This window comes from Falco peregrinus, chromosome 8 (assembly GCF_023634155.1).
Source record: "Falco peregrinus isolate bFalPer1 chromosome 8, bFalPer1.pri, whole genome shotgun sequence".
NCBI lineage: Eukaryota > Metazoa > Chordata > Aves > Falconiformes > Falconidae > Falco > Falco peregrinus.
The window spans coordinates 54525325-54546213 of NC_073728.1; the positions used below are offsets into that span (position 1 = coordinate 54525325).

General features: G+C 44.8%; 1 protein-coding gene across 1 annotated transcript in view; it reads left to right on the forward strand.

The window, feature by feature from the left end:
* ERGIC1 (endoplasmic reticulum-golgi intermediate compartment 1) overlaps positions 1 to 20889 on the forward strand; it is a 59901-nt gene that overhangs the window by 34871 nt on the left and 4141 nt on the right. The window contains exons 4-9 of the mRNA XM_055813120.1: positions 4145 to 4239; positions 4879 to 5003; positions 7510 to 7614; positions 11133 to 11193; positions 12368 to 12468; positions 15247 to 15369. Of these exons, the coding sequence (XP_055669095.1) occupies positions 4145 to 4239; positions 4879 to 5003; positions 7510 to 7614; positions 11133 to 11193; positions 12368 to 12468; positions 15247 to 15369 (610 nt within the window). The remainder of the gene's footprint in view (positions 1 to 4144; positions 4240 to 4878; positions 5004 to 7509; positions 7615 to 11132; positions 11194 to 12367; positions 12469 to 15246; positions 15370 to 20889) is intronic.

The window sequence follows — 20889 nt, forward strand, 5'->3', positions numbered from 1 at the left end:
CCTGAGAAAGTCTTTTGAGAAGCTTTGAGCTCCCTCAAGAAAGAATAATTATTTTCTCTCTTAGGCTTAGGGTCCTGGGGACCAGGGAGGATTTCTGAGAGTTGGAGGACAAGGTAAAATGCAGCTTCCTGGAGTAAATGGCTGTATTTTCTATATGGCTGATGGCTGGGGAGGGAGGGTGCCTTGTTGTTTGCTGTGAAAGAGGAGGGGAAAAAAGGCTAAAACTTGAAACAGAGGCTAGGATGAAGATGATAAAGGACAAGGAAGATGTGTTTAGAGAGCACCCAGGAAGCATGTGGAGCTCTGAAAGGTCGATGCAGTGTGTCTCCTCTTGTATTCCAAGGGCCACAAGCTCTTCAGCTGTTGAAGTGCTGAAGTGTCTAATGTTAGTGGCCAGGGCTGCTGGTTAGTAGTGACCAGGAAGTAAGTTACTGAGGAAGTTTTGTTTCTGGGGAAACAAAGCTGCTGTGTCATAAATCTAGTGCTAAAGCATGAGGGATGGGTCTGGCTTTCTTTGGATAAAATCTTAAAGAAATGCTGAGATCTCTTGCTGGTGTTTCTCCTTTTCATTCTGTCTCGGCGTGCCATTTGCATGATCTGCGATCTTAGCTAGAGTGCTTCCAACATTTTCTGTGTAATGCTGCAAGTTTGTCAGCAAAGGGGATAAGCAATCGAGAAGCCCAGCAGCACCACTCAGGAATGTGAGGTATTTAGAAATGGTTCTTTCTAGAAGTGAAGCAGATTCTTTCTGTGTGGATCATGGCTCCTGCTGCGTGGAGCAGCTTTCCTCCCTTTCCTTGAATCAGTGGTGGGAGGCCCTGGGGGGGGAGAGGGCCACCTCCCCCCTGTCCTGTTGCCCTCATTGTACTTTCCTAGCTCTGCACCTCACCCCTGCTTTATTGTGCTGCTTTTACTCACATAGTCCTTAACGACAACCGGTGAAATACCAGCTCCTGTGTGGTTAGGGTCTTCGGAGAAGGTATGCGTCATCTTTGGAGCTGCGATACGATGCTGTACGCTGCCTCTAAACAGCCAAAGCAGCAGCTGTGTTTACAGTGTCCTTCTGTCTGACCTCGGGTTTTATTTGCCTTGTGGCCGTCCTGGATTCATTGTTAAGCTCTGTTACTCCTGGGACACTTTATGTTCCAGGAGGGACAGCTATAAATTAGAACCAACTTCATTCTTCCACTGGAGACGTTATCCCTTCAGGGAGAGTTACTAGAGGTGGTAACTAGTGCTTTTCCCAACATCCCAGAATTGTCCAATTCAATAATAGGAAGGCTGTGTGGAATTTAGCTGCTTGGCCCTGGGGAGAAGGACAGCAAGGGAGGTGTAAGTGCCGGTTCCCTGCCAGCCCCGTCCAGACTTAGGTGGCTCTGCTTCACAGGGACTAGCCTTGACCCCGGCCGTTTGCTTTACCTGTGAGGTTTCCAGAACGTATTTTGGGAGTGATATTCCCAGTTTGTTGAAAACGATGATGTATCTCCTGCGGTTTGCCCCAGCGAGTGTAGCCTGTGGTGTGCTGTCATTGTGCCCTTGGTTCCCCATAGTGAGAGGGAACCTCAATAACAGAGCAGGTCAGCGTGAAGGGTGCTCTTTGGAGCCGCTGGTGAGAAACCTTGCTGGGTTTGTGGGCTTGGGCCCCCCGCAAGAGCTGGTGCGGCCGGAGCCAGATGGGAGCAGTGGGTTCAGCAGGCAGCATGCTCCATGAACGGCAGCGCTGCAGGGCCGAGGGAGGGGAAGGGAAGACGAACTATCACAAGCTGTCAGATGTCTAAGGAGTGATAGATGGGGTTATGAAATCAGGAACGTGGGTGGGAGAGGGGCAGGGGGCTAGTAGGTAAAGAGGAGGAGGAGGAAATGGCTGTGAGCCTTGCCCAAGGGACAAGTTGGGAACCGTTGGTCCAGTGACTGGAGTGCAGGACAGGAAACCAGTTTCCTTTATCTGCAGCTAATGGGCTGTGTGACGTGACAAACTGGCCTACTTCTCTTTGCCTCAGTGATCCAGTCTGCAGCCGGGTGACCTCACTGCTTGCCTTCCTACATAAGAGCTTCCGTAGGCTCCCTCTGCGTGGTTCATCCCATAACTCCTGCCGGCACCCACTGCTTGCTCGCTTGTGTGCCTTTGCTGACAGACTGCACCTGACCGCGTGTTTTCTGACAGGTTTGGAACTGGAAATCAGCAAATACAAATATTGACGTTCCTAGAGCTTTCCTCCAAGGAGCTGGGATGTTCAGCTGAGCTGCTGAACCTGACCCGCTTCTCTGTCAGCCCTGGCATGAATGCTCCTTTTTGCCAGTAACGCCAAGTTGCTGGCGGCACTGGCTGGGCATGGCCCACATCTCAGACGGCAGAGAGCTGGGAAGAAGCCAGGTGCTGTTACGAAACAGGTCTGCTGCCAACTGGGATCTTGATGGGAGGATTTGGGGAGCACAGAAAGGCGCATGGCTTTGGGGGATTAATGCCTGTCCTGGCTGGAGCTGCTCCTCACAACCATACTTGGCCATATGACTTAATCCCAATTGCTACCCAATCTGCCAGTAATAAACACATAGAAGATTTAATACATTCCACCAGGGAGAAGAGGGCTCAGCCAAGAAGCTTCTAACTAGGTCACTGATGAGCAATCTTTCCCCTCCCTCTGTGTCATTTTTATTAATCACTTGAAAAATACGTTGAGTAATGATTGCAAGCAACTTGTCAAGCCAATTAAAAACAGAGAAAGGTAGGGCTGTGAAGCTGAAAACAAATGCTGTGCTGGTTTTAAATGAGTGTCTGTAAACCCCACTGACCTGTGAGTAATTACCTCTAAAAAAATTGGCAGCTGTGTGTTTCTCAGTGTGAAGGCTTGTTTCTTCTCGATCCACGGGGCAAACAGTTCATTATGGTGCAGAGATGTATCACCAGAGCAAAATCACTTTGAATCTGTCTTGTAGCTGCCCTTAGTCTGGTTTGTCTATTAGCATATAGACTCTTCTGCAAGGGCTTGTCAAAGGGTTTCATGCACTTTGAGCATTAAATAAAAATAATACATAGCACTCTAGTAGCAAAGGTAGTTTACTTTATGTAGCTTGCCTGAACATAAGTTCCCATAGCTTTATAATCTGTCTGACTGGAAGATAAATTGTCAATTCTTTGTATTTTATGAGGCCGAAAACAGTGTTGGGCTTTGAGGGAGAAAGAGCTGTCAGGGAATCTCACAGTCTTCTCAGTTCGGCATGGTGACTTTCCCTGGAGTGGATTCTCTAGGACCATTCAGCTCATTCAGCTGTGCTTGTGTTGGATTTTTTTGGTTTATTTTTTACATGTCAGATGGATTGTATGTGCTGACAATAAATATTTATACTCTTATATTTCTTTCGCTCTATATGTGTATTTTGTCTTCTGTGAAATATGTGCCAGCACTGTGGGTGCTATGAAACAACATTACTCTCTGGGAGACTGTTGCATAGTGTGTTGAGTCCTGCTGTCCAGGATGTTTCTTCCCATCTGTTCCTGGCTCAAATCCTCTTCTCCTCAATTTTAGTCATTGCTTTCAGTTACCGTTCATAGATTGAAATGAGATAATAAGAAGAGAGATACAACTATGCCATGCTGCCTTCTTTTGCTGCTGCTCTGTCTGCTGGGTGGCAATAACAAAAGGCAGTTAGGTACACAAATAGCCTTTCCTGTGGGATAGTTGAGAGCGGGCTTTCTCTAAAATTATTTGTGAAACAAATCGAAAAGCCCATGCTTCCCTCTTTCCTAAAAGGAGTAGCAGACTAGGTATGCAGAGGGCTAGCACACTAGCCTGCTGCCTCATCAACATCAGGTTCTTGTTTTGTATCAGCTCTGGAAACTCAGGTTAGGGGAGAGGGCAAGAAGCATAAATCGGACCAGAAGTTTTGTTTGCTGCTGCTGCAAGGGACATGTTTAAAGCCTCCAGCACTTGCCATGCAAGAAGTAAAATTAAATTGTGATTTGCCCCTGTGCAGTTGTGGAGAGCTTTTTCTGCTCTCACTCTCTGTCTCTCTCTGTTGCAGCTGTCACACAGTCAAACCCCCTGCTTCAAAGTCTCCTTTTTTTCCCTTCCCATGCTATTTGGTTTTTTCCCTGTGGAAGGTAGCTAGGTGCCTGAACCCACCTGTGTTTTCTCTCCTCCAGAGTTAATGAGCTCTACGTGGATGACCCAGACAAAGACAGTGGAGGTAAAATAGAAGTGAATCTGAACATCAGTTTGCCAAACCTGCATTGTGAATGTGAGTACCCCTTTTCACTTAACAGTTTTTATTTGTATTTTAAGTAATACTTGAAACAGTCCCAAACTGGTACAGTGGCCCTTCTTCTGTAACAAGGTTGATGGAGACAAAGTAGCTGCGGCCTTTGCCAATGCCACATTGCTTTCTTTTTCAGGCCAGGACACCTGTTTTCTTGGACGCTGTGCTCGCTCTGCAGCTCTTCTTAGTGGCTGACTAACTTTGTCACTGGCTTCTTTCTAAATCTTATTTCCTTTTTTCATAGCAACCTTTCTGTGTCTGGGAGCAAGAAACCTTCCAAGTTTCATTTGTGACTCTGAATGCATCAGCAATTTGTTGGCTTTTTGCAAATCACCTGCTTTATCTGCCTGAACTTTTTCTATTTATATAGTTGAGATTGCAGTCAGCTGGAAAAATAAGGGAGGTATATTTGTGTCAAATATACAGTCTGAGAAGTTTGGCTACGAGAGATGGTATAACAATATTTGACAAATGATGTTACTAGCACAGTTCAGTCAAATGTCAGGAAAAAAGATGTGGATTTTTTCCCAGTAAAAGCAGTGCATGCTTTTCCTATGCAGCCTTCCTGTTATTTCTTTTGATTGGATTTTTTTTTTGTCTCCTCCCCTCCCACCCATGCAGTAGTTGGACTAGACATCCAAGATGAAATGGGAAGGCATGAAGTGGGTCATATTGACAACTCGATGAAGATACCTCTCAATAATGGGGATGGCTGCAGGTTTGAGGGCCATTTCAGCATCAACAAGGTGAGTAGGAATGACAGTGGGTGAGGAAATGCTAGCAAGACCCATTTGTAAAACGCTTATGAAAATCTGTGTGTCAGTCTCTCTCCTGTAGAGTGTATGTTTGTGTCCCTCATCAGTGGTAAGTTCAGTCCTTCAGTGCTGCAGAACAGTGCAGAGAGAGGAGGCGGCGTAGTTAGGCCCGCACAGAATGTGTTAGATCAGGCTTTCTCTTCGTCCTCCGAAACAGGTAATTGAGGCAGCATTGCTTAACAGCAGAGAGCAGCTCTGCGTTGCGGCCACTGCTGTCTCTCTCGGTGCAGCAGTCTAATGTTTAGGGGGATGTATGAATTACCTACAAATGCCGAATGCCTTCTATGTTTACTCGTCATGACTTTTGCACCTCCAAAACGTGACTCACTGTGTAGAGGTCTTTGGCAATGTCTCTTTCCAAGTGCTCTTTTGTTTCGAGAGCTGCAGCATGACAGGAATGTTCCCAACTAGAGGGTGCCAGCATAACAGAAGCGGCTCCATGCTGAGATGTTTGGAATCCATGCGTGCGGCCTCTGCGCATGCTTTGTCGGGATGCTCTGCTTCTGTCTCAAAGAATGAAAATCCAGGCCTGGAGGAGGCTCCTCTCTGGGATGGGTGTGTTCAGAATTGAATAATCTTGCTATGTAATGCTGGAGATGACTAGCTGGGGTGGGGGAGGCAGTGGTGGGGCCCACTGATGTCCTCAGAAGGGCACACCCTTTATTCATGCCTCCTCATGTACCACAGGCTACAAAATCCTACTTCCTTCTTTTCCTCCCAGGTCATGTTAAATCGCATCTAAAAATAACAGGCAGAACCTCTTACTGATTCTGTGGCGTGGAGAGGATTAGGGACTTACAGAGAGGACATTTCTTCCCTTGCCTCTAAGCCACCAAGATTACTGGCAGCTGATAGCCCACAAAACTGGGAAAGGGCTTCCTGAAAGGCAGTTCTTGTTCTGTTAGTTCCCAAAGCGCAGGGCTGAAATACTTGGGGGGGTTTGTCTGCCAGATGTGGTGTGTTCTGCTCCCCAAAGCAACTCAAAAGGGGGCTGCTGCAGGTGGCAGCGAGGAGCTCCCCTCACTGCTTAATCTGTGAAGGGCCACTAATTGCGTTGCCTCATATAGTGGTTGGGATTGCTGTCAGAAGAAGGGGACCTGGTCCAGGGCTTCTGGTTCTGAAAACCTGAACCTCTCACGGATGATGGACATCTGCAGTCCCTTGGCAGGAATTGTACAGGCTTCTGTATGAGCCACTGCTTGGAGTGGGACGTAGCCAGGCTTTGAAACTTGACCAAGGGTTACACTTGGGTGTTGTTCTCAAACCTGACGAGGGAGGACGAGATATCAGTGAGATGATTGTGTGTACTACTTACTGCAGACGCTGCCACCCTGTTTACCGAGCTTGTGTATGACACAGCTTGTGTCCACACCTGAAAGTGTTCCCAGGGGTGCACTGCTGTTCCTCAAGTCATTTAAATTAGCTTTCCTGAAAGCACATGGAACCGACATGTGGCCTCCCGTGGCCCTGCTGGTGAGGTGTCTCTGCAGAGAGCACAACAGGCACCAGTTGTATAACTGTCCTCCCACTCTTGTCTTAGGCCATGTCAGATTGCTTCTCAGTGTTGTTTAATTTTCCAACCTTTTCTCAATACGAGAAAATTCTTGCATCCTCCATAAGAGTGATTGAGCTGAATCTGCGGAAAGACTTCATGGAGTAAAGCTAGTGACCTGAGAAGTGTATGCGTGCCAGAGTGATCCCACCAGAATGACAACAGTGCTTATTTTCTGTCTTGGAACTGAGTCCTTAGGTGAAATCTGTATTTTTCAGAACTTTGTATTACCCTACATTTAAAAAATAAAGAATGGAAAAATGCTGTACGTGGAAGGGTTGTTGCCAGGGCTAGCAGCTGAAGACCTAGCTTAGTTTGTATGGGAAGCTTCACTGTTTTCAGTGGGTTTTTTCTTTTTTTATATAAAACTCATACTTACACACAATCTTCTCAAATGTAAGCTTACTCGTGAGCAGTACTACAACAAGAATGTATCCACAGCTTTCTTGGGTTGTTCTGCAGCAGTGGGCCCATTTACAAATGTGAGATGTGGGAGTAAAACATTAAGCAACTGTTTGTTGCCTGTCAGAGACACGAATCTTATGGTAATAGGGATGAAAGACATAGCCTTAAGTGTTAGGAATCCCTAAAGTTGGGAGTGATCCACTCATCGCCTCCTAGTCAGCAGCAGCGGCAATGTGAGGGTGCCAGACTCTTGGGCTGCGGGATGTAAGCGATCCTCTGTGTGCAGTATAGGGCTGTTGGTCAAGTGCAGGAAAGTATTTCAGAGCCTTTCTCCGATGTGCCAGAGGTTGTCCACTGCTAAGTGGATACAGCCTGCCAGGCTGCATGGATCCTGGTATTTCCACTTCGTATCACAGAGCTGAGCAATGCCTTGAGGGATAAAATGTGAAATCCTGTCTTCCTTGTCTTGACTAATTTTAGGTCCCTGGTAACTTTCACGTGTCAACACACAGTGCCACTGCGCAGCCTCAGAATCCCGACATGACTCACGTCATCCACAAGCTTTCATTTGGGGACAAGTTACAGGTGAGTTCTCTTCCCTGAAAATTCCCTGGCTTTAGGGGAATGAATGCAATGAGAGTGACTTTAATACTAGACACTTCGGTTTTACGGAAGGACCACGTATGGTGCGGGGAGGGCATAAGAAACAACTGCCTGGGTAAGCAAGTCCATCCCTTGCGTTCATGCAGTGTGCACTCAGTCCTGAAGAGTTCACAAACTGTTTACATGTCACCACTTCAGGAAGGAGCAGCATTCGGTCATTTTAGTTTTTATCTGAAAGTGCTTTTGGAAGATTGTGGCTATCTTCCTGCAGGGAGTAGAAATACAGATTCATGGCTTTGCAAAATCCTATGCAGTACTGTTTTCAGTATCAATGCAGGAAACAAATTTTTACTGCCTTTGCAGAGGAGCACTGAGTATGCTAAGGGAAGATGTGTGCTCACTACTGTGTTCACCGTGGCACCAGTCAAGTTATTTTTAATTCACTTCACTGTACTTGTATAGCAAACACCTATTAAGTCAAATTTGTTCTATGAAACACAAGTTAGACTTAGAACTGGCAGTTCCCTGCTGGGAAGAAGCTGAGTGTGTGCACTTGCCCAGTGGTTAGAGTTTCACCAGGTGTTGCAAGTTATGTAATAATTCATGATTTCTCAATAAGGACAGATTACAGCACTTCTCTAGCCTACTTCCAAGGAGCTAGCATCATAGGTGGGAGTTATATATGTGCACACCCAGTTTGCGTCTCACCCTAAACACTGCTTACCCGTAGTCTCTCTGTAATCTTCTTTCCTCAGCACAGACGTCTCATTAGTCTGCTTCTTGTACACCCACTTCCAAAACCCTTTTTCATGCTAACAAGTCTAAGCGTTGCTTTGTAGTCTTCTGATTCTGCTCCCGGCTTCTTTTAGGAAATATCTTGTGTGGGAACGCTGGAGTATTAGCATATAAATAAGCTTGGCTTAATGTCTGTAAAGCACACAGAGATTATGAAAAATATTAGGTAAGTGCTAATAGGGAGTTCTGCAGTTTGCGTGGGAAATCAGCGCTCTAAGGTAGCGTTCCCATTGTTTTATCGTGGAGTCTTTGAGTAATGGAGCTGAAGTGCAAATCAGCATGAATGAGATGAGAAGCCTGGACTGTTGGGGGCAAAGAAGCAAGTATCTTCAGTTCTGGTGGTGAGAAACCTGTCTAGTAAACATGTAGTTGGCTCCCGATTTGGACAAGTTATGATTAGTATTTTCAGAGTTCAAAATAACTCATCATCATCTTCCATACACAAGAACGGAGCATGTAGGTGCTGCTGATCCTGTAGGCAAACATGAGTTCAACAGCACAAATTAAAGAAGGATATGTTCGCTAAACATGTGCTACCGAGACTCAGCAAGCAGTGCAGAGAGCCAGCGAGTATGGAGAGCTTTAAATCTATGTAGGTACACCTTTGAATATTTTGGGTTGTCTCCACCTGCTTTGATGTAATATATGCTGATATTTCTTGAAGAGGCTGAGGAGCTTCTCATTCGCTTGTGTCATGTGCTGGGAGTTAGTTCTTTGTAGGTTGTTACCAACTCTGCCGGAATGATCCACTAAGGTACATGCTGTGTTCTCCAGAAAGAATAAAGTGTTGGCACAGTTAAACCGCTGGCTAGCGTCCTGTGCCCTTACTGCAAGTACTGGATTTGGCCTTGGTAGTGCAGGACGGTCCTGCTCTCTGGCTAAACAGGCTTGTTGAAGTTCTCTGTTGCAAAACAATTTTGGTACTGCAGCCAAAAGCTTACTCCTTGTTGAAGTCTCTCCAGGTACTTAATAAGGTACGAACAAGTACGTTCCCCCAAGGAACATACCTGTGCACTTTGTATGGCAGAGATTAATTAGCAATCTACAGACAGCGAGTATTGTAATGGGAGTCCAGAACGTTCCACAAGGAAAATCATGGTAAAACATCAGACTGGGAGTTACAAATGCCATCCACGTTGTAAGACAAGAGAGGCAGGTGTACTAAAGGACCTGATGGCACAGAAACAGGCAGTTGTGGAGATGTCTGGTGGCTTTGTGTGGAAGCTCTGTAACTCACAGCTTTGCAAACTCATCATGAAGAGGGATGCAGAGCAGACAACTTTTACGTATGAACAGATGTGTGGATGCTGGGGAGCCAAGGACAGGAATTTAAGTCCAAATATATCGGTACCTTGCAGGACAGATACAGTTGTTTGCTGAGTAACCTCTGAATATTTACTGCTGGAGTGTTCAAAGTGGACCTTAAAGTCTCTAGCCCAGGTATTCTGTAAGAGATTTACTTCTCAGCTGTATCAAGAATGGAACATAATAACGTAGCCCAGTCCAGGGGCATCTCTTTCATTGTGCGCTTTTTGCAATGAGTAAAGAATGCGTACAGTCTGCACGTGCAGTTCAGAAATGGTTGCTGTTGTTTAAAACATTTCAAATGCTAGCCGACTGAAAGGCGCTGTGGAAAGTCCAGCTGTTGCTTTTGCTCTGTGCTTGTTACCAGCATCTTGCCAGTTGAACTTGCTGATGATTTTGTCTCTCTATAATTTTTTTTCTCAGGAGATAAATGGGCTCAGTTGCTGCTTCCTCCAAACCATCATCCACTCCATAGCATTGGGAATAGGGAAACAGCCATTAGGATGAGACAAATACATCCGCGTGGTACCGGTTGTTGCGAGGGTCTGGGAAGGAGGTTGCATTGCTCTGTTGGTGAGGTGAAACTCTGTCACACCCATGACCCAATAGTTCTTCCGAACTCTTCTTCCCTGTTGTCTGGCTTAAGACCGGGAATTTCTGGGTTGTGGAGTTATTTTTCCTTTCTGTATAGCTTGCTGTACATGATGTGGATGATGCAACCTCTAACCTACAGCTGTTGCTGTGGGGTTTTCCCTGTCTGAAGAGTTCACAGATTGATTATTCTATTGGTGGACATCAGGCTCCAGATCATAGTATGTGGAAGGCATGGGATGGAAATCCTGTTATGGATACTTGCATGCCTGGGACCAGCTGCAGGAAAAGCTGAATGGATGGCAGTGTTGGCATGTGTCCTTCCCATCTCCAAGGGCATAGTGTGCATGGTGTGCGAGCTGGGCTAATGAGTTAAGGCTGTACAAGCCAAACTGCTACGGCATGAGCTTTACAGGGGAACTCTTGAGTTGTAACCTGAATACGACTCCTATTTATTTCCCTTTCAGCCTGATAAATTAATTTCACAGTTAACTATGTAAAGCTCTTAGGAAATATCTCACAATGAAATTTCACAACTGGCCTCTTCCAGCTGCAATTCCTTTAGCTTTGGAGTGGTTTTGGAGTTTCATCTTGTAAGACATTGTGAAATCAACTTTTTTTACTTGGAACCAACCTCTACAGTGATGGTCACTGAAAGATATTTCAGGTCATCTTTTTACTGGGTTGAGGCTTTGTTTTTGGAAGGGTTGAATCAGGCTGATCTCCTTGTTGGAGGATAGGCTAGGAAAGCAAAGGTCAAGAATGCAGAGTCAGAGCATTGTTTCTTCATATGCCTTTTTGCTTTCCAGGTCCATAACGTTCATGGAGCATTCAATGCCTTGGAGGGAGCAGACAAACTCAGCTCAAATCGTATGTATTCTTGTGATTACAGGTCTTAGCCACTCTTTGTAGGAGGGAAAACAGGGCCATTCATGCAACACCGGAGTATCCAGAGGTCTTTAATTTGTCTCTTTACCCAAAATGATCCAAACACTGCTGACTGACATTCCCATTTTCCTCGGTACCATAGAGAAGGTCCTTTGCAGCCCTTCTGCAGCCTGGACATTGTCTCCAGGTCTATTATGACCTCCTCAGAATACTGAGCTTTTTATCCCCACCCTATTCCTATAGCTTCCCTTTGCTGCTGTCACCACCACCAGAACTTTTCCTTCTTGTTGTGTTGCAGTTTAGTTCTTACCTTAAGTTCTACCCTGTGGCTGGAAGGATAGACGTTTTCATTGCCCTCCTTTATGACCAGCAACGTAAAAAGAAATTTCCAGTGCATGCTACAATTCAGCATAGTTTTTCTCCATCAGGTGTTTGGGTCCTGCAGGATATCAGTCTTGTCTGCTTCTTGGAACAGAATTTCTACGGCTGTTCCTGAAGCTAGACAATTGGGGTTTGGTTTGGTTTTTTTGTTTTTTTCCCAGGAGCCAAATGTTATTGTGTTACACTTGGCTAAAGGATCCTGCAGAGAAATAGTTTAGAATTCTGTTTTAGAACTGTTTCAGCAGACACAAAAAATGGTACAAGCCATTTAAATAATGAAAAAAAGAATTTGTTAAGCAGTTGTAGGAGAAGGAAGAAGAGAAAAAAAGATGGATGCACAAGAAATAGGAGTACACAGGTTGTGATGCCTCAGCTTTTTCTGTCAAAAGAAGCTCAGTGAGCTGCAGCTCTGACTTGAGCTAGTTCTTGATTAAACCAGGACAGCTTTTTGTGGTGCTGATAAGACTGAATCATTTACACTTGCAAGCAGTTAGGAAGGTTCAAGTGACCCAGACTTCTCTGTGGGCTGTGGCACTATAAAAGTCTTAGAATGGTGGGCAGGTTCTGGTGTCATCCAGCTGCCTTACAAAGTTTTGTACAAAGGACGTAAATGTAGGGTTGTCACTTTGTCACCAAACCTGAGATAAGGAGGAAGGAGATACCTTTTCTGTGGCTGACTTATTTTAGTTGATTTTGCGCATTTACTTTGAAATGTTGCGTAGGCTGTGATTCCTTTCTCTGAATGCTAACATATACTTTCCTTGCCTGACCACAGCTCTCGCATCTCACGATTACATATTGAAGATAGTCCCGACGGTGTATGAAGACATGAGCGGCAAGCAGCGATACTCGTACCAATACACTGTAGCAAATAAGGTAAAGCAGCGAGTAGTTTCAGAGAAGCTCCTCATTGCAGCCCAGTGGATGCATGGAGGATCTTCATCGTTCCTCCTCCTCCTTGCTCCTCTGCTCTGCAGCCACGTCCGTTTGTTTGTAGGTGAGCAGTAGCCTCTGCTGGGAGAAGGAGGAACTGAAGCTCTTCAGAGTGGGGCTCCTGGTGCTCCAGGTGCTGGTGTTTACCAGGGTTGGGATTGTGAGGGTTTGTCAGAGCAGGTGGTTGTACTGCTTTAACTCTGGAGAAAGGTATTCTTACTCCTGACTTTCTCATACGTCAGTTTAACTGATCTGCATTTCTCTAAGTCGTATGGAAGGATTTTACATGCTGCGGGGACTCTTTGTGATTTGTGTCAGGCTCCGTCTGCATGGAAACTGCAGTCCAGCTGAACATACAAAACTGCACTTACACCTGGTTTTACTAATAAAACAGTCTCAATTATGATGGATGTATCAGAAAAATAAGTTAGCAGAGTTTTTAGCTTTTTACAAATGTTGATTTTTGGATATTAAGCCACTGAACCTGCAGCAGCAAATATGTACTGGCTGACCGTTTCAAAGTGCCTACTTTGTAGTGGATTATGATAGTTATTGTAAATTAATTTAAGAATTATAAAGTTATAATAACTGTGAAGATACTTGTATGTTAATAATATAATGTATTGAACTTTAAAAAAAAAAAAAAAAAAACAACCAAAAAACAAAAAAAAACCCAACCAAACAAAAAACCCAGACCCTATTTACTTTTTAAGGTAAAAAGTCTCTTTCAATTTAAAATGATTTGCCATTCAGGTGCTAAACAAAAGTCCAGAATCTGTTTATAATATCTAATTACTGCTAGTTTGCCATAACTGAGAATCAGGCATGCACTGTCATGGCCTAGTTCTCAGATTAACATTCCTGTCTAGTGACTTTTGGGCTTGCTTGTACAGTGCGTCCCAGTGATTTGGATGTCTCCCTCTGTTCAGATTACAATGTATTTGTTCTGCTTAATGTCACAACTGTTGTTCTGATAAGACCTTTGCGACGCAAGTTCTGAAAGTAATTTGGAAAACAGACAGCAGGAGCTTTTGACACTTCTGTGAGCATGGTTGTAAATTGGGGCGTTCAGCCAAGACTGACTCATCAGGGCAGGATCGCTGGTGGGGAAAAGGGGAGAAAAAGGAAAAAATGAGGTCAGTTCTATCAAAACTGAAGTGCAGAGAAACAGTGCTGCCTCTGCAATTTCTTCTCTTTAAAAAAAATAATCTCTTTATCTGTGCTTTAGTCCTTGACTCCTATACTCATTGGTGGGAAACAGAAAGCAGAAGCCATTGGAATAGTCTGACGTAGATTGACTAGTATGGAAAGACGAATAGTGTCTTAAGTACAGACTGCCTGTCTGCTCTCCCCTTTGACCTCCTAGGCCCTCTGTTTCCACTCTTCCCCAGATACCACTGTCCCAAGATGTGCTGCAGAACTTCTGCAGTAAGAGCCCTGAAAATACTATGACTAGAGACTTCAGCTGCATTCTGCTTCTCTTGTCATCCATGGGGAAAAATCTAAATACAGGGAAATTTGGGATTTATATGACATTAATGAAGGAGATAGATGCTGTATCACTTGCTCCCTGTGAGCTCACAAAGGGTAAAATTATCTTTTTTGTATCATGCTCGTGGGTCACCTATTGCTTGTCCTTCCTTCATCTTTCTGAAATGTTGGAGGTTGTCTTTGCCTCTGCGTGAAGGAGAATTGAAACAGAAGAGGTCATCTGAGTTGGTAGGCATGTCACAGGGGTAAGGAAGGGAAGAGCAGCTGGGTAAAGAGGCAGTGTGTGCCATGCCGGTGCTGATGGCTCACATGGGATTGCTGAGTCCCCAGCTTGCTATTCTTTGATTTTTCTTCAGTCTGCCAAGATAAATGTCCTGAACCTTGAAAATGGATACCTATTTCCACTGAGAGTACAGGCAAAATATTAGCTCAAAAAGATGTGACTTTTGATAGGAAGTTGAGGTTAGTATCTGTTCTACACTGACACTGCGGTATGTCTTGTCGGGGTGTTGTCCTGTGGCTGGTTGATTGCACTGTAACCTGTTATTAAAGAAATGGATTAAAGGAGATTATCACTGGCAGTCTGTGAAGCTGTCTCTCCCAAGCCAGCTTGGAATATTTTTTGAACCTTTGCCAATGTTTGTCTGTATACAGTTTCATTTTGACTTTCAGCATGATTTTTAAACGTGGCTCAATTCATACTGCGTGGGCAAAGCGCTCACACTATTGGCCCCAATACGAAGGGGGCCTTACAGACAGGAGCTGCTGCTTGCTATTCTGAGTGCAGGGGTGAGAAGGGATTTTCAGGTTCTTGCAAACTAAATTCTGTTTGATGAATATCCTAGTATCTGATTTACATACTGACAGTACAAAAAACTTTACCTGCAACCACTTAAGACACTGCTTGTATTTAAATAGAACAGATCTAAGCTCGAGAAATCAATGACAGCCTTTCTGTTTACTTCTGTAACTTTGAATGAAGATGAGAATAAGCACCATCACGCTCTGTTCCCAGCTATATCATCATCAGACCGTAAAGAACTTATTTTCCTACTTGATAAGGATGAGGGTGGGCAGTCATACAGGAATTGCTTGCTTCTTTCAGTCCAGTCGTTAGTACAGAACAGTGGAATAAGGGCCAGATCCACAGACGGAGTTTTACTCCAGACACTCTATCTGGAATGAGATTGCTCACGTTTTCTGCCATTTTTCCCCCACTTTTTTTTCTAGGAGTACGTAGCCTACAGTCACACTGGCCGCATTATCCCAGCTATCTGGTTTCGTTACGATTTGAGCCCCATCACAGTCAAATACACAGAGAGACGACAGCCTTTGTACAGGTTTATCACATCGGTGAGTTACTCTAAACCTCTAATTCTCCTTTCTCATGCCTGCCTTTCATTTCTCTTCTGAGCCTTTCTTCTCCAGAAGAATTGAGTTTCGGCTTCAGAGCATTGTGACATGAATGAAATAAAGCAGTACATCACCACGGTTGTACTGAAGTGTGAGTGAGGTAACTGGTGAGCCCTGTGCGCTGACAACTTGATTTAATAGCTAGGCACACGAAGAAAGAAAATGATCCTATTCTAGAAGTGCTGAACTCTGTGTAGGCAGGATGGGCAGTATTGCAGCGTGTCAGAAACTTGGAAGTGAAGCAAATGTGGTATGCAGTAAAGCGTGCTGCAGTAAACCATCTCTCTAATGATGAGATCTAACTTGCAGAGAATACAAGGCAGTTGTTTTACTCAGTGCTGCTGCTTGGCTTAATATGGGTATACCACTTCCAGACATTTACTCTTGGGTAGAAGTGGAGAAGAGCTGCATTATCAAATTCCAGAGGTGTTTTCCTGAAGAGTTATGTTTTGATCTACCCAGGTAAGATCCTGCAGTACTGATCTTACCATCTATAACAAAGTTGTACTGTCCAAACTGCTCGTTAGGCAAAGAGCTATTTAAAGATCTTCCAGAACTTTAAAAAACGTGTCCTCAGGGAGTTGGCTTAAAATTTAAGCTGCAATCTGCTGTGCCAGTAAGGCATGGTGGAATGTGAAGCCGTTGATAAATTGGCTGGAATGAAGACCTCAGATTTTGATTTTTAAACTGCTTGAATGTTTTTCATTGGAAGTAACATAAACAGTGTGCCTGTGCTGCACTTAAAAGATTTTGATTTTGCAGTTTCTGATAAACATCAAGTTCCCTTAACTTTAGTAATGCATGTGATCACTAGGATACACAAATACTGAGAGCAAGGGACTTGAAGCAAAATCGAAATGCTGTGGTTTGGTTTAAGACCTTTTCTTCTTAGCATGTCTGTTTGGTTTCAAAACATAGTCCTAAAAAAGGTCAAACATATCAGCATTTTATGACTTGGCATCTCATACTGCCTCTACTTCTTACCCTATCAATATGCTATCATAGGTGTTGTATGCATCCTGTTGGGGGTGAGGGTGTGGAGGTGTTTTTAACAGGAAACTGTGTTTGGAAATGATTGATAGCTGGCGTTAATTTTTTGTCATGTCCGTTGCTAGCATTGATTTACTGCTGATACGCTATTGTATGCATATAAATAGCATCTTTGTTGAATTTGATACTGTGCTTCAGAGTTCACAGGAGGAGTCCACAGGAGAGGCTTTCCTCACTGGTTGTCACAATGACCTTTTGAATTTGAGATGGCACCAGCCAGAGTTTTGTCCCATCCTGTCTGTAAAGGTAGACAGGCACATGCTGGCTGCTAGACTGCTTTAGAAGAGGCTTACAATTGATTTTTGTCTCTTTTGTTTGCTCTTACACATGGCTGTAGTCTCAAGCAGCTCACCTGGGGCCATTCCAATTGAACATCCTTCCTATGGAGACACGTGGATGACACGGCTGCCTGCAGTAGCTGTTAGTCAGTATGTCAGACTGGTGTGCCAGACCCTTGTCAGACCTGGCTGACTTAGAGGCAGATCCTCGTTGCAGGTGCTGTATTGTGGCTGTCAGTCTGGACCATCTGGCCCTGATAGAGATGTCCTGCTCCTGCTCTGTTAGGCTGGGAATGTTGCACAGCAGGGCAGCCTTGGCTGTGTATGTGTATGGCTACACGTAAAGCTTTACAGCGTTCAGGGTGACATTGAAAAGGTTCTGGGAGGGAGCAGCGCTGCAGAGGATCAAAGCACCTTTTGTCCTAGGTTTCCTTGCCCCATTTTGATGACATGATCTGTTCCATTGTCCTTTCCACTGCTTTAGTCCCTTCCTGTATCTCTAGCGCGGCCTTTTGCATCACGGTTGCTCTGGAGACCAGTTAGTGATGATCAGCACTGGGCTGAGGTCCAAGTGGAGATTGTACTGGGCCATCTCGAGTCATTGCTGAACGGGGCTGGCCATGGAAAGCATCAGCTTTTTCTGAGCAGCAGCTGCTTTATTTAAAAACCACAAGAGGGGCTCTGGGGTAGAGAGGATCACCTGCAACTTCTTTTAGTGAGCAGATTGTTTACTGGGGCACCAGCGTGGCTTTCAGTAAATTTAAATATCTCACAGGGATGACAGAGGATCCTGTGGGCTTGAAAGAGACTTTAAGAGGGAAACAGCGTCAACATTGGAGGGAAGGATACACGGTGGAGGGATAATCCCATGTGGAGAGATGAGATGAGAGAGGGGTCTTGGCTGTTGAGCAGAGAACGTGCTGCTGGGAAGGCTATCTGATGCCCTTTGTTCATAATGAGTTTGTCCCAAAAAAACTTCAGCACTGCTAAGAGCAGCATTGTAGCACCATAGCGGTGTTCCCAGGTCTTCTGTCTTCCCAGCAGACCAACTCTAACCCGTGTCTGCTCCTGGGGGTTTTGTGGTATGAAGAATTAACCTAATTTTCTGTACCATGTGAGAGATGCTTCCTGTGCAGGACAAAAGGCATTGGTTTAGCATCGATTTTACTTTACATATCGTGCTTCAATAACTTCAGTACCAAATAAGATTTTGTATTGCTTGTGCGTCCACGCTGCCACTGCCACCATACTGTGAATTTTCTGTGGATCCTGGGGTTAACCACAGACACCTGGCATATAGTGGTAAACACAGTAGGTTTTGCCCGTTAAACTGTACTGCGTAAAATCAAGGCATCTCCCCATAGACAGAAGCCATTCATGGCCTTGTGGTTGAGGATGTATGGTGGAAGGGGGAAAGTTTTGCTGCTTAAAATTTACAAGTTCCTGTAAGTGGCCAAGTTGAAAGAAGGTTTTATTGTGAGGTCAGCTAGGGGCTGTGAGGGGAGAGCAGGCAGAAAACAAGCAAAATTTCTGCTGAAGCATTCAAAATGCAAAGAAAAGAATAGACTTCTCTAATTTCCGCCCCCCCCCCCCCTCCCGATAATGGGAGGACTCATCTGCCCTGTAAGTGTGAAAAAAATTAAACTGGAAATAATTGAGGCAGGAGGAATGGTTGCAGGGAGAATTATTTTGGCCATGGGTCCTGTTACCGACAGGAATCATAAAATCAATGTTTGTGATACACAGGTATGAAAAACCCATGGTGTTTTTAAAACCAAGACAGTGTTGTTCTATGAGACGTGCTGCAGGTCAGCCAGAAATCTCTGGGTGGGATTCTGCAACTTATCTTACTAGGAATTACCTAGGGGTCCTACTGGTTCCCTCTGTCGTTAAAAGCAATTTTCAGATTTTAAAGACATCCCAGAGGTCCACAGTCACATATCTGACACTTGCCCTTCTGTCATTTTGCTTGCAGCCTTGCCTCCTCCATATCCGCTCATGTTTCCCCTTAAACTTCAGCCTGCATCCCAGCCACTGCCTTATAACTCTTTCTGTTCAGAACCCTTGTGCGTACCCCACGTTGCATGGTCCGTCACTGCTGTAGTTATTACACTTCTGTATTTCTTTCCCTTCCTTCTCTAATGGCTGGGCCTGAGTCGAACTGTAACCTCACGGAGCCAAACACAGATTGTTCCCAGTATCAAACTCCATTAAATGTAACGAAGCACATGATGCCTGACTTCCTTCAGTGCTGCTAAGGAGCAACACTCCGTACATATTAGAACTCGATGATAAAGAAACACGGTGGTGCAGCTTCTGTGCTGACCTAGAGACCAACCCCGGTGCTGCTCTTTTTTTTTTTTGTCACAAGGAAACAAAAGGGCTGTGTGCGTGCTGGGAGGCAGGCTGCAAGCGAATGCCAGGTGTGTGTGACTCATAAACACTCAGCAGTACAGAGCTGTGCGGATGAATATATATTTTTTTCTATTCCCCACCACCTTGCGCTGCTGCACTGAAATCAGATTTTCCTACCATATGATGCAGAATCTTAGTGTTGGATGGTTTTTCTGTTGTTTGTGGTGAACATCTCCTGTCAGCTGAGCTTCTGTGGACTGAAATAACCCAACCCCATTGCGGTCATTTTCCCTGAAAAGTCATCCTGCGTCATGCCCCGAGGGATAGCAAGGAGGGGGGCACAAGGGGCAGGAGCTGGACTTGTCCCCTAGAAATACTAACTGCCTCGGGCTGGTGCTCTGGTTTTTGAAGCCTTTATCTGCTGGAATGTCAACTGTCCTGCAAAATCCATGTTGACTGCAGCTCCTCATTTCACCAAGCTCACTAAATCCTATATCCCAGTTATAAATATGTATGTAAATGAGTGCCTTATTTCTTGCTGCCATTTACGAACTGTTTGTTCCATTGCTGCTGCTAACTCCCTGCCGAGCTGAATGCTGCTGCTGCTGCTGTTATGTTACTGTTTTGTCTGTAACTTTGCCCATGGGGCATAAAGCTGTGTGGGAGAAGAGACGTGGCATGGTAGGTCTAGTGTGGCACTGGTTGCCTTCTGTGTCAGTTGTATTGTATTTCCCTGATGCCCTGCTACATTGGCTTACTGATTTTGGGGTTCCTTTCTCTTGGCTTGTAGCTCACAGCAAAATTCCCCTTGTCCTAGGCAGGCCCTTGTTAGGAGATAAGCTCTGTATCTTGTCCCCTTCGCACTGACCTGGTGTCTCTTATTCTCACAGCCACCTAATCCTATGCAATGTAAAAGACCAAATTAAAAGAGCATCACAGTTATGAAGTAAAAAATGTGGGAGTTAGGAAACGCCAGGTCCTGTGTAATTATAACTTGGCTGTTAAACGTTACTACATTACAATATTGTGTATCATACTTTCCATGTGAACCCTGCCTTGTGCAGTGTGAGGGCTGGGGTGGCACCCTGTGAGCAGTGTTTCTTCCCACCCGATGGTGTTTGACTGATGCCTTGTTACTAGTAGGTGGTTTGTATTAACTCAGTCCTGAGTATAAGCCGTATGTTTCCACAAGGACTCTGAGATGGCTATTGTCATGGCATTGAGCCCTTCAAATGCATTTTCCTTTGCAATTTCCCTGGAAGGAAAGTTTGGCGTTGTCCCCATTTCATAGATAAGGGAACTGAACCACTGTGTTGCAAGTCCATAACCGGTGCCCTCTGATTGTGGGTGCTCCAAGCCCAAGTGCCTTTGGTTTGACATGTCAGAATACTGGTGTGTTTTTCTAGCACTTGAGAACTGAAGTAGGCTGTTATGCTAATCAGGAGATTAATTTTTTCCCTAATTCTGTTCTTGAAAATGATTACGTGTTTTTACTGGTGTTTAAATAATTCAGCCCGAGACATCTTGCATGGAAAACTCGGGCCCACAAAGAGTTAAGTTGGCAGTGCTTTTGTAAGCAGCCCTTGTAATGGAAAGTGTTAGACAGACTTAGCTGTAGGTGTCACTGGTAGCTAGGTTTCTGTTAGTCACTGTCCTTCACATGCTATGTAAGTGTCTTTTGCCTGCTTGCAAATGCTGTGTCTTGTGAAACAGGGAAAAGACTACAAGGCCGTGGTATTTAGAGTAGAAGACAGTAGCAGGAAGATATGAGCAACAC